The sequence below is a fragment of the Raphanus sativus genome, chromosome 3 (genome assembly GCF_000801105.2).
Source record: "Raphanus sativus cultivar WK10039 chromosome 3, ASM80110v3, whole genome shotgun sequence".
Classification (NCBI taxonomy): Eukaryota; Viridiplantae; Streptophyta; class Magnoliopsida; order Brassicales; family Brassicaceae; genus Raphanus; species Raphanus sativus.
This window is the reverse complement of record NC_079513.1, coordinates 17,249,964-17,263,487: the sequence shown is the minus strand read 5'-3', so window position 1 is coordinate 17,263,487 and position 13,524 is coordinate 17,249,964. Positions and strand designations below refer to the sequence as shown.

General features: G+C 32.9%; 3 protein-coding genes across 4 annotated transcripts; 2 read left to right on the top strand and 1 right to left on the bottom strand.

Annotated features, from left to right (window-relative positions):
- Window positions 1–2,487: 2,487 nt before the first annotated feature.
- LOC108838465 (CAAX prenyl protease 2) lies at window positions 2,488–4,568 on the top strand. The gene is made up of 8 exons (XM_018611397.2): window positions 2,488–2,801; window positions 3,127–3,186; window positions 3,281–3,478; window positions 3,599–3,710; window positions 3,783–3,854; window positions 3,948–4,010; window positions 4,105–4,185; window positions 4,282–4,568. The coding sequence occupies exons 1-8, from the start codon at window positions 2,583–2,585 to the stop codon at window positions 4,413–4,415; spliced, it is 939 nt and encodes a 312-aa protein (XP_018466899.2). The 5' UTR covers window positions 2,488–2,582; the 3' UTR covers window positions 4,416–4,568.
- Window positions 4,569–7,911: 3,343 nt separating this feature from the next.
- On the top strand, window positions 7,912–9,201 carry LOC108845349 (FBD-associated F-box protein At4g10400-like). Its single transcript, XM_018618572.2, has one exon. The coding sequence runs from the start codon at window positions 7,966–7,968 to the stop codon at window positions 9,199–9,201; it is 1,236 nt and encodes a 411-aa protein (XP_018474074.1). The 5' UTR covers window positions 7,912–7,965.
- Window positions 9,202–9,871: 670 nt separating this feature from the next.
- LOC108847909 (uridine nucleosidase 1-like) lies at window positions 9,872–12,189 on the bottom strand. Of its 2 annotated transcripts, XM_018621278.2 has the most exons (10): window positions 12,081–12,189; window positions 11,833–12,003; window positions 11,390–11,505; window positions 11,247–11,306; window positions 10,978–11,160; window positions 10,806–10,910; window positions 10,625–10,721; window positions 10,430–10,537; window positions 10,222–10,357; window positions 9,872–10,127 (listed from the first exon to the last, which is right to left on the bottom strand). In XM_018621278.2, exons 2-10 carry the CDS (start codon window positions 11,933–11,935, stop codon window positions 10,019–10,021), a joined length of 1,017 nt encoding a protein of 338 aa, XP_018476780.1. In that variant the 5' UTR covers window positions 11,936–12,003; window positions 12,081–12,189; the 3' UTR covers window positions 9,872–10,018. The 2 variants fall into 2 exon arrangements, with proteins under 2 accessions (XP_018476780.1, XP_056860698.1); XM_057004718.1 differs by lacking the exon at window positions 12,081–12,189 and having other exon boundaries at window positions 11,833–12,074.
- Between the last annotated feature and the right edge of the window lie 1,335 nt (window positions 12,190–13,524).

The following is a 13,524-nucleotide window of genomic DNA, read 5'->3' as shown; positions in this document are numbered from 1 at the left end:
TTACCAAATGAGTGGAACTTATTTTCTAACTATAGCTTTTGGTCACAACTCAATTTATGTACACCTTATTTTCTACGTTCACATCTATATTATTAAAGTTGTAGTACAAATTGGAGATGTTTGGATACAAGGATAGGATTCTTAATGAAATGTGTTTGGAAGCAAGTATAACTTTCACTTAAGTTATTAATCAAAAAATCGTGGCCCATTAAACTGCAAAACAATATGTTTAAACTATCCTTAATTATATGTCAAAAAATCGTGGCCGTCAAGTATAACTATATCTTTTACCTTCAAATATAACCACATCTCACCGGGTTAAAAAAAACATGGGTACGGTTACAATACGATTAATATATTTTAATTTCACTAATATATGAATGAAATTGTTTCTACCTTAACATTTTATTCGTGGCCGATCAGGATATATCTATATTATTAAAACTGAAGTACATTTTAGATTTGTTTGGAAACAAGAATAGCACTATACTTCTATATTGTTTGTAAACATAGATAGCATTTAAAAAAAAAATTAAAAAATTATATTATTAAAACTGAAGTAAATCTATTTTATTAAAACTCAAGTACAAAATCGAAGTGTTTGGAGATTTGAATATCACTATTAAAAAAATTTGGAGTGTTTGAAAACATGGATTGTAGTCTTTTAAAAGAAAAATTAATTTTGTTTGGAAACAAGGATAGTAATATTAAGCAAAAAAGTAATGGAGTTGTGTTATTAAACCCATTATAAAAAATATTATCAATATATATAAGAAAAATACAATTCAAAACCCAATTTGAAATACCAACTCAAATTATGGTTTTTATATTTCATATTAAGTTTTAAAATATAATATATGTAATTATTTATATGATGGTACGTATAAAATACTATTAATTATATGATGGTACATATAAAATACGATTAATTATATGATGACAATATACAATATATAATAATGACTAAGATGGGTTTTTGGGTACCCATACGGGTTTGGTTCTCATCGGTTTGTGTTTCGAGTTTTCGGGGTCAAAGATTTCAGTCTTATTAGGATTTTCTAAATTTTGGTTTGAGTTCGATTTGGATCTTTGCGGGTTTGGTTCGAGTTTGGATAATCCATTTAAATTATTTTTAAATAAGATAGATATATTTTAAATTTCTCAAAATCTATAGATAAAATAATATATTACCTATAAATTTGAATAACATATGTAAGAATACTAAGCTTAACATATTAATTGGCTTGATTTAAAATCTATTTGAAGTATTTTTGGTGATTTGAGTATACTTTAACTATTTCAGATATTTACTTTTGACTATCTATATATATATTTTCATGTATTTAAATCAATTTAAGAGTATCATTCTTGATGTTTTATATATGTTAAATCTAAAAATAATTAATATATTTAAGTATATAAATCTATTTTTAGATAAATTTGGATACCTGAATACTTCGATTTGGATCAGATTCGGTTCTCTAATTAACAAAACGTTGAAAATTTTAATTTATGTTCGGGTTTGGTATTATATGTTCGGATCAATATCGATCATGTTTCTCGGATTCATTTTGCCAAACTCTAATAATTACATGAAAAAAACAAATATTAATATATTTTTCAAAATATACATCTGCGCAGGCGCGCGGATCAAAGTCTATAATCATTTATTTTAACAACAAGCCAAATAAATATGTTGATTGGAGAGAGAATAAAACAAATTGAAAGAAACACATAGTTTACCAAAGACACTATATGTGTCAAATTTATTATAAAGAAAGTTTTACTAAGATAAATACATTCAATAATTACAAACAAATAATATATTTCATATTAGCGAAAAATAATACCCGCGCTTTCGAAGCGCGGGTCAAAATCTAGTTCCACGTTATATTGCTAACATATAGGCTGATAATTTATATACTTCACACTTACCAATTATCCGCAATACTTGATTAGCAATCAAAAGATCTACATAGAAATTTGAGAAATCCATGAATCTCTCTGATCGATTCATACTATCCCGTTATGACGAAGAAAATGATCTGATCAAGCTAACACTTTAGTTTAAAGCAATTACCATCTAAAAAATTAGAAAACGAATATTCTTAGAGAGAGTAACTGCAGTTTTACCAACTATCATGAATGAAGCCAAGATTCCCTTTTGAAAATAGGTTTTCTGTTAAATTTAAAAGTTAGAATTTTTTTTTGACAAAAATAATTTATGACATAAATGTATGTTGACATTTGATAATAGTTGTTTGTGGTTGACTAATGATGTTGCTAAAATTGGTGTATCAACAAAATTTGAATATTTTTATTTGTGGGTCAAAAAAAAATAGAAGATTAGATTATTGGTTTGTTAGTGTGTTACTTTTATTTTGATTTTAATTTGTAAAGTTAAACTACGAATTATCATTTTCATGTATATCTTTTAAGGCCCATACCGGCCCAATACAAATCAATCGCGATGTGATTGGGCTAAAGACTCCTTCGTCAACACCAGCGAAGAAAAGCCGGTGACTTCCACATTCACCCGGTTGATTTCTTCTCGCCGGAGCTTTCTCCACCTCCTTCTGAACATGTCTTCCGATGGAGATAACAACAACATCTCCACGCCGGTGGCGGTGGCGTCTTGCGTCGCTATGGCACTGTCCTACGTCTTGATCCTCTACGCTCCCACCGTGATCCTCCGCCTCCCGTCGCCTTCTTCCTTCTCTCACTTCATGATTCGCCGATTCATCTGCGCAGCCATCTCAACCACCGCGTCTCTCCTATTCACAGCTTTTATACTACTCCCTGTAAGTTTCTCTTACAATGTTGGACTCAAAAGCTTCAAACTTTGAGCTATGTCTCTTCCCTTTGTTTGCTGTAAGAGATGTTAAGATTAAGAATCACTGTAAAGTCTGTTCCTTTTGTTTGCTGGAGACATGTTAAGAGTAAAAGACTATGCTATGTTTGGTTCTATGCATCTATAGTTACAAGAATCACTGTAAAGTCTCTTCCTTTTGTTTGCTGGAGAGATGTTAAGAGTAGAAGACTATGTTTGGTACTATAAATCACTAGTTATATGAGAATCACTGAAAAGTCTCTTCCTTTGTTTGTTTGTTTGAGAAATGTTAAAAGATAAAAAGCTGGGAGGCCTCTGTCATACTTGGAGCTTTTGGGATAAGGAAAGATCATCTTGTAAGTTGGTCATTTCTTTCTCAATCCTTCCTTGTCCATGGTTGTTTGATTCACCATATCCATCTTAAAAAGAGTGTGCCTTTTGTGAATGTAGTGGCAAGGAGTGGTGTATCCTCTTCTGTTGACCTCGCTCATCTACGCTGGATCTTTGGTCTTGAACTTGGTATCACTCATCGAATCATGCAAAGAAAGTGGTGGAGGTTTTAGTAAAGTCTTAACCTTTGTCCAAGCAATCCCTGCTTGCATCCTGATGTGTGCTTCTGATGTTTCCTTTTTGCGCAATCTTGTTGTGGTAGTAATCAAACTCTTTCCTCCATCTCTGTAATCGGAACTGCTTTAAGACCTAGCGAGAAAGTTTACTATTAAAAATCGAACAAAATTGTAGTGATCTGTTTCAGCTTGTAAATTGCAGGCACCGTTAACTGAGGAGCTGGTTTTCAGGGCATGTATGGTACCTTTGCTTCTCTGTGCTGGATTCAGGAGTTACAGCGCTATCTTTCTCTGCCCAATTCTCTTTAGCTTAGGTTTGTTTTCTCTGTGAATGACAAGTTTACAGCTCGAGCTGGATTTTTTGGTTTATGATATGTTTTGTGCAGCCCACTTGAATCATTTTAGAGAAACGTACATCAGGCACAACCGCAGCTATATCAAGGCCTCACTGATTGTTGGTATGTGAAACTGTGACCATAAATCATATAACAATCTTTGTCTCAGACGTGAAAACTAATCATCCCTGTGGCTTAACTTGTTTCTTTGATCAGGTCTTCAGCTTGGCTACACTGTCGTTTTTGGTGCATTTGCATCATTTCTCTTCATCAGAACCGGTACATTCCACGCATTGTATATACAGTTACATCTAATAGCCCCTCCCAGTGTTGTCCTTGATTATAACGTTCCTGCATTGTGTGCTATTTTCAGGACATCTCGCTGCTCCACTCTTTGCTCATATATTCTGCAATTACATGGGGTTGCCTGTGGTGATACACTCACGTGGAAAAGGTAATTAAAAAAAAAATCAGAACTTATAAAGTTGGTAACAATTGCAAATGCGGAAGAATAAAGCTAAAAATGCTCTCTTGTTGTTACTTGTCTTAGGTTTGGTGAGTTTAGCTGCCTTGGTCGGTGTGATTGGCTTCGTCACACTTCTCTTTCCTTTAACAGAGCCTCTCATGTACAACGATAGAACCAACAATTGTCCGTGTTGGCTTGCCTATTGTTTGTGGAAATGAACCCTTTTTTTCCATTTTCCACTGATCATGTTTTTTTTTTTTTTGTCAACTCCACTGATCATATCTTATTTTTGTGTTTTTAACAGATTGTGGTCCGTTTATCAAGTTGCTTTTGACAGACGTTGTTTATAAAAAAAGTTATTCTTAGGTTCAGATACTAACCAATAAAAAGCTGACAGTGTCATATTTTGTTTATGAAAAAAAATAATTAAAATAAATAAAAATATTATTAATTGCCAAAATTTTTTTTGACATTATAGAATTTGGTAAATCCTTAATTTTATAACTAAAATTCTAAATCATAATGTTATCATTAAACCCTATATCTCAACCTTTAAACACTAACCCTCAAAACTCAAAATATTAGACGTAGGATTATCCTTAAATCCTAGGATTTATAATTTGGAATCTAGGATTTTTAGGTTTAGAGTTTTGTTAACAATGTTTAGGATTTAAAACTAACTCTTTTCCAAGAAAAAAAAAGTAAACTTTAAACTTGACTCTAGACGCTGTCAGCAAAAACTTAAACTCTAAAAATTATAAATCCTAAATTCTAAATCCTACGATTTAGAATTAACTCAAATGTTTAGGGTTGTAATTAATCCTTGTATTTTAACTTTATTGTTTAAAATTCGAGTTATAATATTTAGTGTTTAATTTTTAATTCTATAATTTAAAATTTAGTGTCTAGAATTTGATCTAATATGATTTAGAGTTTAAAATCTTGTAAAGACAATTTGTTTTTTTGACAATTAATTTTTTTATAAACAATGTATGACACGTGCCATTTTTTAATTGGTTAGTATCCAAAAGGCTAACCCAATGATAGTTCTTATAAAAGTGGTAAATGGAAATTAAATAAGAAAATGGCTGCTTAAGGTGCTGACTGGTTTTCCCGCTACCACCCGCAAATGCAGCTTTTGCGGTTCATAGCGGTTGTTGGCGTTTCAAAACAATCACAGAAAACGCTACAAATCACTTCAAACCGCTCCGAACCTCTTAAAATCAAAAGCTGGTTCCAGCTAGCGTTTGCGGTTGCGGGCGGTTGCGGCAGGGTAAATTTTTTTTCTTTAAAAACAGAATAAATAAAAATAATACTAAAAATATCCAATAAAAATTTTCAATTGAAATAATAGAAATTGTAAAATGTATTCATATTATATTTCAATTTATATTATAAAAATTCAAAACTAAAATATTTTCTATAAATTTTTTAAATTGAATAATATGATTTTATAAATATAATTTTTATACTTATCATATTATTATGATTTTTAATATTTTTATAATTACATAAAATGTAAATATTGTTAAATTATTATTTAACAGATGTTGCGTTTGGTAGTTTACCAGTCATAAGAGTCCCGCAAACGCAACAATTTCTAACAGTTATACCAGTCGTACAAATCTCTAGAAAACGCTTAAAACCGCAACCACCCGCACCCGCAAACTCCCGCAACCGCAACCGCTACGGTTACACCAGTCAGGCCCTAAGAGCATGACTGGTTTCCCCGCTACCACCCGCAAATGCAGCTTTTGCGGTTCGTAGCGGTTATTGGCGTTTCGAAACAATCATAGAAAACGCTACAAATCGCTTCAAACCGCTCCGAACCTCTTAAAATCAAAAGCTGGTTCCAGCTAGCGTTTGCAGTTGCGGGCGGTTGCGGAAAGATAAATTTTTTTTTTAAAACAAAATAAATAAAAATAATACTAAAAATATCCAATAAAATTTTTAAATTGAAATAATAGAAATTATAAAATATATACATATTATATTTTAATTTATATCATAAAATTTTAAAACCAAAATATTTTCTATAAATTTTTAAAATTTAATAATATGATTTTATAAATATAAATTTTATATTTATTATATTATTATAATTTTTAATACTTTTATAATTATATAAAACGTAAATATTGTTAATTTATTATTTAACAGATGGTGCGATTGGTAGTTTACCAATCATAAGAGTCCCGCAAACGCAACAATTTTTAACCACTGTACCAGTCGTACAAATCTTTCGAAAACGCTTGAAACCGCAACCACCTACACCCGTAAACTCCCGCAACCGCTGCGGTTAAACCAGTCAGACCCTTAGTACATAATGTACCGTACATTGTACAAATTCTATAACAAATTTTCTATATTTACAACAGTCGACGCAATTCATGGACTCACGGCCAATGAGTCTTAGCCGTCTCTAGGTTAGATTGAGGCTTTAAGATCAACTGGAGCAGTATAATCTTAATAAACACATTCAATAGAAACTGAAAAACAATATTACCATAGATATTTAATTGAGTTTATAAGAAATTAAAATAATATTCCACTACAAATTCCCTTGATGGCTAATATAGTCGGCATATCTTTGATTTTATGTTAAAAATGGTAACTGATTTTGAAAATAATTAAACTAAAATCAATTTAATATGGATATATTCCAACAATCAACCAATCTCAGATCTTCCAAATCTATAGCAATTATTACATAATTTAAAGCTCTACTTAAACATAAATCTATACTATTAAAGTAGGATCCTATTGGATTTTTTACTAAAAATACCTATTTCTTTAATAACATTGCATATTTCATTAAGGGCAATTAAGTAATATTAATAACACATCTATATTGGATCACTTTTTTTAAATCCAGCCCATTGTCCACATCATCTCTTTTGGGCCATTTGGACCGATTAACAAATCAGATTCAATTTTTATTTTTTTTCGGATCGGGTTCGAGTCAAATCTTTCCGGGTCTGGGTGGGTTCGGTTCCCATGCATAAGAACCTGAAAAATAACCAAATAACCAAAATATCTAAAACGGGTTCGGTTATTTATACTCAGAGTAACCAAAGTATCCGATTCGGTTCAAATTTTTGTATCCAAATTACTCAAAAATAACCAAAAGTAACCAAAAATATCCATTCTATACAGTTTTTTTGGGTAAACTTTTATCCAAACTCTCATATTTTATCCAAAAATACTCAAAAGTACTAAAAATGACTACTATAGTTAACTTATGATATTAATTTAAAATATTAAAATGATTATAAATATAATTATAACATATATTTTTAGATATATATTCACATTTCGGGTATCTTCGGGTACTCATTTGGTTCTCGATTCGGATCGGGTTCGGATCGGTTCTTCGGATATAGCAATTTAGAATTCATTCGGATATTTACCCCGGGTCTGATCGGGTTTGGGACCCTGATTTTGGGTCGGTTTGAGTTGGTTTTTCGGGTCCGGATATTGTGATCAGGCCTATACTCATTTAAAATGAAACACGATAAAGAAAGATAAAAAACTTAAGTCTTTTATAAAAAACAAATATATGAAAATATGACATTTATTAAATATTTGTCAATTTAAAAAAGATAAAGGAAAATAGACCCGCACTTTAAAAGCGCGGGTCAAAATCTAGTATTTCATTAAGACCTAAGACGGAACATAAAGAGACAAAGGAGGCAGAACCGTGAGAGAGAAGAAACAGAGTTGTGAATCTTTGTGTTCTTCTTGGTTTGTACTTGGAATTTGTACGATATGGACAAAATCAGTCGACTGCCGGATGAATTATTGGTGAAGATATTATCGTTTCTTCCAACAAAAGTTGCTGTCTCCACTAGCATCTTGTCCAAACAATGGGATTTTCTATGGATGTGGTTACCTAAACTCGACTACAGTACTAGAAAGTATTCAGAGTCCGAATGCGTGAGGTTACGGTGTTTTCTTAACAGAAATCTGCCATTACACAGAGCTCCGGTCATAGAAAGCTTCCGCCTCGATTTTCTTGCTTCACAATTCAAACCTATGACAATTAGATCATGGCTTCTAACTGCAGTTTCACGCAACCTACTAGAGGTGGAGATTTCTCATGCTTATACTAAGAAGGTGCTGAACATATTGCCGAGTAGCTTGTACACTTGTAAATCACTCGCGTCCTTGAAACTGAATGGAATGAGGACTCTAGTGGATGTTCCTCGTATGGTTTCTCTCCCTTGTCTGAAAAATTTGTGGCTTGAAGGTGTGAAATACAAGAATGAAGATTCTCTTCAGCGCCTTATATCTAATTGCCCTGTTCTTGAAGATCTATTTCTGAACGGATGCAAAGGGGACAATATGGTAAAGTTCATTGTTATCGTCCCCTCGTTGCAACGTTTAACCGTCATTATACCTGAGGATATAGATGAGTTTGTGATAGATACTCCTTCTTTGAAATACTTCAAAATTGACTACTGTAATTACAAGAGACACCACTGTTTGATTGAGTATATGCCTAAGCTGGAGGAGGCATATGTAGAAGTTAGCTTTGATGATATTTATATTGAGAGGTTTATCAAACCAATCACTTCTGTCAAACGTCTGACATTATGCATAGAGTTGTATGGTGGTGATGGTTTTGTCTTCAACCAGCTTGAACATCTGCAACTATGTACATGCGATGAATATAAGTCGGATGAGATTGTTGTCCGGTTGCTCAAAGATTCACCTAACTTACGAGTACTAGACCTATTCAAAATGAAATGTCATGACACTATTGGTGGTCTGTATCGTTGGAATCAACCAAGTACGGTTCCGGAATGTATTTTGTCGAGTCTACAAACTTTCAAGTGCTCAGGATACTTGGGAACACGAGGAGAAAGAGATCTTGTGATTTATATATTAAAAAACGCTAACCAATTAAAGACTGCAACGATCTTGTTTCCGACGGTTGACATGAAAAAAGAGCTGACTCTTTCTTCTCGAGCTTCTAACGCATGCCAACTTGTATTTGATTGAGTGATAGGATCTATACACATTTTCTTGGTTAGGCTTTGTCTCTCTTATTATACTCTTATTTTTTGTTTTTTTTTTGTTTTTTTATCGAGGATGAGTATTACACTGAAAATATATATACAATATACTATATATCAATATTTCGACTAACCTTATATACACAATAAAATAAATATGTACACAGTAAAATAAATATTAGGAATAAACATCAAAATATATTTTGATTTAAAAAAATTCTCCATGAATGTGTTCGTCGGAAATTTATAACGAAACAATTCGTCGGATATTCTGACGGATATTTTCCGTCCAAAATTCTATAAATTGATTTAAAAAAATACTTATAATATTATTTATGTTAATTAATTTTTATTGTTTAAAAAAAATTACAGTTGTTTCCAATAAATATATTATTTGTATACAAATATTCCCACATCTATCCTTTAGATATAATTATGCAACGTGGCCCAACTTGTTATTTATAACCATCACGCTCTTTCACATGTTCCCACATCTATCCTTTAACAAAAAAAAAGTTTTTGAAACTTTTTACATTAGATATTATCATAATTACTGTTTGAATAAAATATTTTAGCATATGGCATTTAGATAAAAAAAAAATTGAACACCCGCATTTAGATAAACTATTTAGCTAAATAAGTGACCAGAAAAAAAAGAGAGATAATTTTGATTCATTATTTTTTTTTAAAATCAAATTCTAGCATTTATACAGTTTAAATACAGATCTTGAGTTGAGAATCTGAGTTAGAACCAGAATAAGATGAATGTGATGACGCCATTTACAATGAAACATTCACATATTTTATGGCTTCATCAGCATCCCTTTGATATATTCCAAAACTCCATCCACATCAACCGTCCACGCCACTGATACTGGTGAATATCCCACCCATGGATTGCTCCCATTCCATCTACAATCCAATCAAAACAGCTCTTTAGAGAGAAAGAAAGGTCTAAAGATTTAATAAAGAGTGTCTTTTCTATGAAGTATAATAATAATAAGACCTCTTGAGGCCTTGATCCATGAGAGTGTGGCCAACACATATTCCTTGAGTTTCCACCCGAACAACACCCTTCTTATATGTGAACAGATCAGGCCGTACGACAGCCACAAAGCTGACCGGGTCATGGAGGTAAACTCCTGAAACCAGCAACAATAAACATTTTGAATCAAAACTTTGCAGCTTCATAAGATTATAGTTTCATGCTTTACCGTAAACACCATCAGATTTGACGTGCCAATCTCTGTAGAACTTGCACATGTCACTTAATAACTTGGCGTGTTTCCCCTTGGAGTCACGCAGGGCTAAGAGGTCATCATCTGAAAGATGAGAAAGAAGACAAAACAAACACTTGGTTTCAGCGAAAGTTTAAAAAGGAGATAAGAGTAGGAGATAATGTTTTTCACCTGTTAGTTGAAGTTGAGTTGTGATGTTAATCCCAACAACAGTGATATCAGCACCACAAGTGAACACAACATCAGCTGCTTCCGGGTCACCATATATCTGCATACAGAGAAGCAAACCCACAAAAGATTAGATAAATAGAAAGGAAGATTCAAGAAGAGGTTGGGAGGGTAGGTGTTGTACATTTGCTTCAGCTGCAGGATTGACATTCCCCAAAGCAAAGAAAGCTCCACCAAGTATAACAATCTTCTTCACCTTACTAGCAAATGAACTATCTCGTTTGATCGCCTAAAACGAACACACAAACTGAGTTTTAAGGTTTAAAAAAAAAAAAAAGAGATATTATGATTCTTACTATTGCAAGGTTGGTTAGAGGTCCGAGGGCGAGAATGGTGACTTCACCAGGATGCTCAGAGACCTTCTGAACTAGAAACTCAGCTGCACTTTTGTCACATTTGTTTCTACTAGGAAGAGGAACAGAGACATCTCCTAGTCCATTTTTACCGTGCACAAAATCAGCAACACGTGGAATCCCACCCTGAATCAACACAACACAGCAAAAGCCATTAGTAGAGAGCTAAAGTCACACAAAAAAAAACGGTTTTGAGATCTAAAGATTGTTACCTTTAAGGGTTCGGAGCTTCCTTCAGCCACAGGAAGATCAGGGAAGCCAGCAATCTCACACTGAACAAGGCAACAACATTTTAAAAAAAGAAGAGAAAATTGAACTGAGTGAGGTTAAAGTGAATGTTATATAACATACATACCAGGAGTAAGGCGTTGCGAGTAGCATCTTGTGTAGAAACATTACCAAAGACAGTGGTGAGTCCTAATATCTCCAGCTCCGGTGTTTGAAACGCCATCATTATCGCCATGCTATCATCTATCCACACATAACATAATAATTGTTATAACCATTTCTCAGATTCTCAAATCAACAAGGATTACAGAAGCATGGAGCTCAAAGATCCAAACTTTACAACCAAATGAGTTAAATCAGATTCAAGAAAGCACAACAACTAAAGCATGGAGCTCAAAGATCCAAACTTTACAACTCAATGAGCTCAGATAAAACAGATTCAAGAGATCACAAGAGCTCTTAACTCAAGGGTATCTCAGACTAAAGCATCAAGATCCGTTGACTAAGTTCATATCGTCTATACAAATACTAACGGGAGGACCAAACGAGGAAGAAGAAGAAGAAGCTCACCGATCCCTGGGTCTGTATCGATAATGAGCTTCTCCCGCTTTGAAGAAGCAGAGATACCCAAAACGTCGCCGTTTGGGATCCCACCGTTGCAAATCTCCTCCATCTCTGACGGTAAGTTAAATATTGATTTCTCAAACTCAGCAGATGAACTTTAAAACCCCAACTGAAACTCTGTAGCAGAATGTTTCCGGTTATGTATATATTCGTATCAGATGATCATAAAGGTCTGAGCTTTATGCGAAAAATACCTTAAAAAGGCAGAAACTTTTTAAAAGGACGAAGAAGAATCAATCCATCCAGGCTATCCAGCTATGCTAATTTCTTATTCCTTTTTTTTTTAATTATTTTTCTCATTTATTTGTGGTGGTGACAGAAAGATTACTTTCGATTTTACCCAACTTCAAATATCTTAACTGAAAATATATTTAACTTTATTAAAGCCACGTATTCGTTTTATTTTATTTTTAACACACAATGATATAGTTATCTTTCATGATAAAGATAAACCCTTTTGATATGTATTTATTTAGTTGATAACAAATTTTGTATCAAAATAACTAATTTCTATTTCAAATACTTTTTGAAAGTTTGGAGATTATATGAATTTGATAAAATTTGTTTCTTTGTAAGAAGGTGTTTTACCTTGATTAAAGATGTGGATTTGGATTTTGGACCGGTGTGGTGAAGAAAATCGTTTATTAATTAGAAGGAATCAAAAGAATTTAATAAGGATCTAATAGAATAATAATAAGTTGGAATATGGAAGTTGGAAGGAAGGAACCTCTTTTGTCAGATAAGCCAATTGTCAACAACGACGCACTGGCCGAAGTCTATAGAACGCAGTTTGAATATTTCGTAAATAAAGGCCCAATATGTCTTGGGCTTAAAATGAAACTCAACCGTACGTTTTAAGTTTTTTTTTTTCTCACATTATGACATTCAAGCTTTTTTTTTTTTGATATCTCTGGTGTCTGGGCAGCCACTTTCCCAAATATCCCCCGAAGGGGTCCAGCGCCCCAGCAGTAAGGATGTTAAATCGCTGTGGCCGGGTTTCGAAGCTGGGTGGCGGACACCTCAGCCGAGGTTCCATTACCACCAGGCTACGAAGCCCGGTTTATGACATTCAAGCTTGATCATAATGACGTGAACTAGTTATAATTTCTCTAAATATATTCAAGTGTCTTAAGTATAAAGTCATATGCATATGTTGAGACTAGTATATCTTTTGCTAACGTTGCCGTTTTCAATTATAGATAAATTACAAGTATTTGTTAAATCTAATAATATTTTTATTTTCTTTATGTAATATCATGTCAAAAGAATCAAGCTACACTCAGTCTTTTTGTTCTTACGTAAAGCCATATGGGTTCATGAAGAGAGAATTGACCAAGAAGTAGTCCTTGTAGAATAAACAATAAAACCCAATGGGTTAATAAATAGGGGAAAAGTGTCTATTCCAACCTGAACAATTTGGATCGTGCCAAATACAACCTGAACTAACGGTTAGTGCCAAATACGATCTGAACTCAATTAAATCTTTAAAAACTTACCCGAACTTTTTAAAACGTGCATAAATCTACATTGAAATATTATTAAAAAGTTGAAATTACATAAACTACTATTTTTTATCGTATTAAATTTTAAAACTTTGGTGATCATTTTTTCTGATTTACATAAATACATAACATGTTT

Bases quoted from the DNA above. Each gene is read 5' to 3' on its own strand.
- LOC108847909 (XM_018621278.2), bottom strand. From the start codon at position 11,935: ATGGAGGAGATTTGCAACGGTGGGATCCCAAACGGCGACGTTTTGGGT. The intron at 11,161-11,246 runs GTAACAATCTTT...GTGTTGATTCAG, and splicing joins GAAGCTCCGAACCCTTAAAG to GGTGGGATTCCACGTGTTGC. The intron at 10,722-10,805 runs GTACAACACCTA...CTCTGTATGCAG, and splicing joins ATCCTGCAGCTGAAGCAAAT to ATATATGGTGACCCGGAAGC.
- LOC108845349 (XM_018618572.2), top strand. From the start codon at position 7,966: ATGGACAAAATCAGTCGACTGCCGGATGAATTATTGGTGAAGATATTA.
- LOC108838465 (XM_018611397.2), top strand. From the start codon at position 2,583: ATGTCTTCCGATGGAGATAACAACAACATCTCCACGCCGGTGGCGGTG. The intron at 4,011-4,104 runs GTACATTCCACG...TGCTATTTTCAG, and splicing joins ATTTCTCTTCATCAGAACCG to GACATCTCGCTGCTCCACTC. The intron at 4,186-4,281 runs GTAATTAAAAAA...TACTTGTCTTAG, and splicing joins GATACACTCACGTGGAAAAG to GTTTGGTGAGTTTAGCTGCC.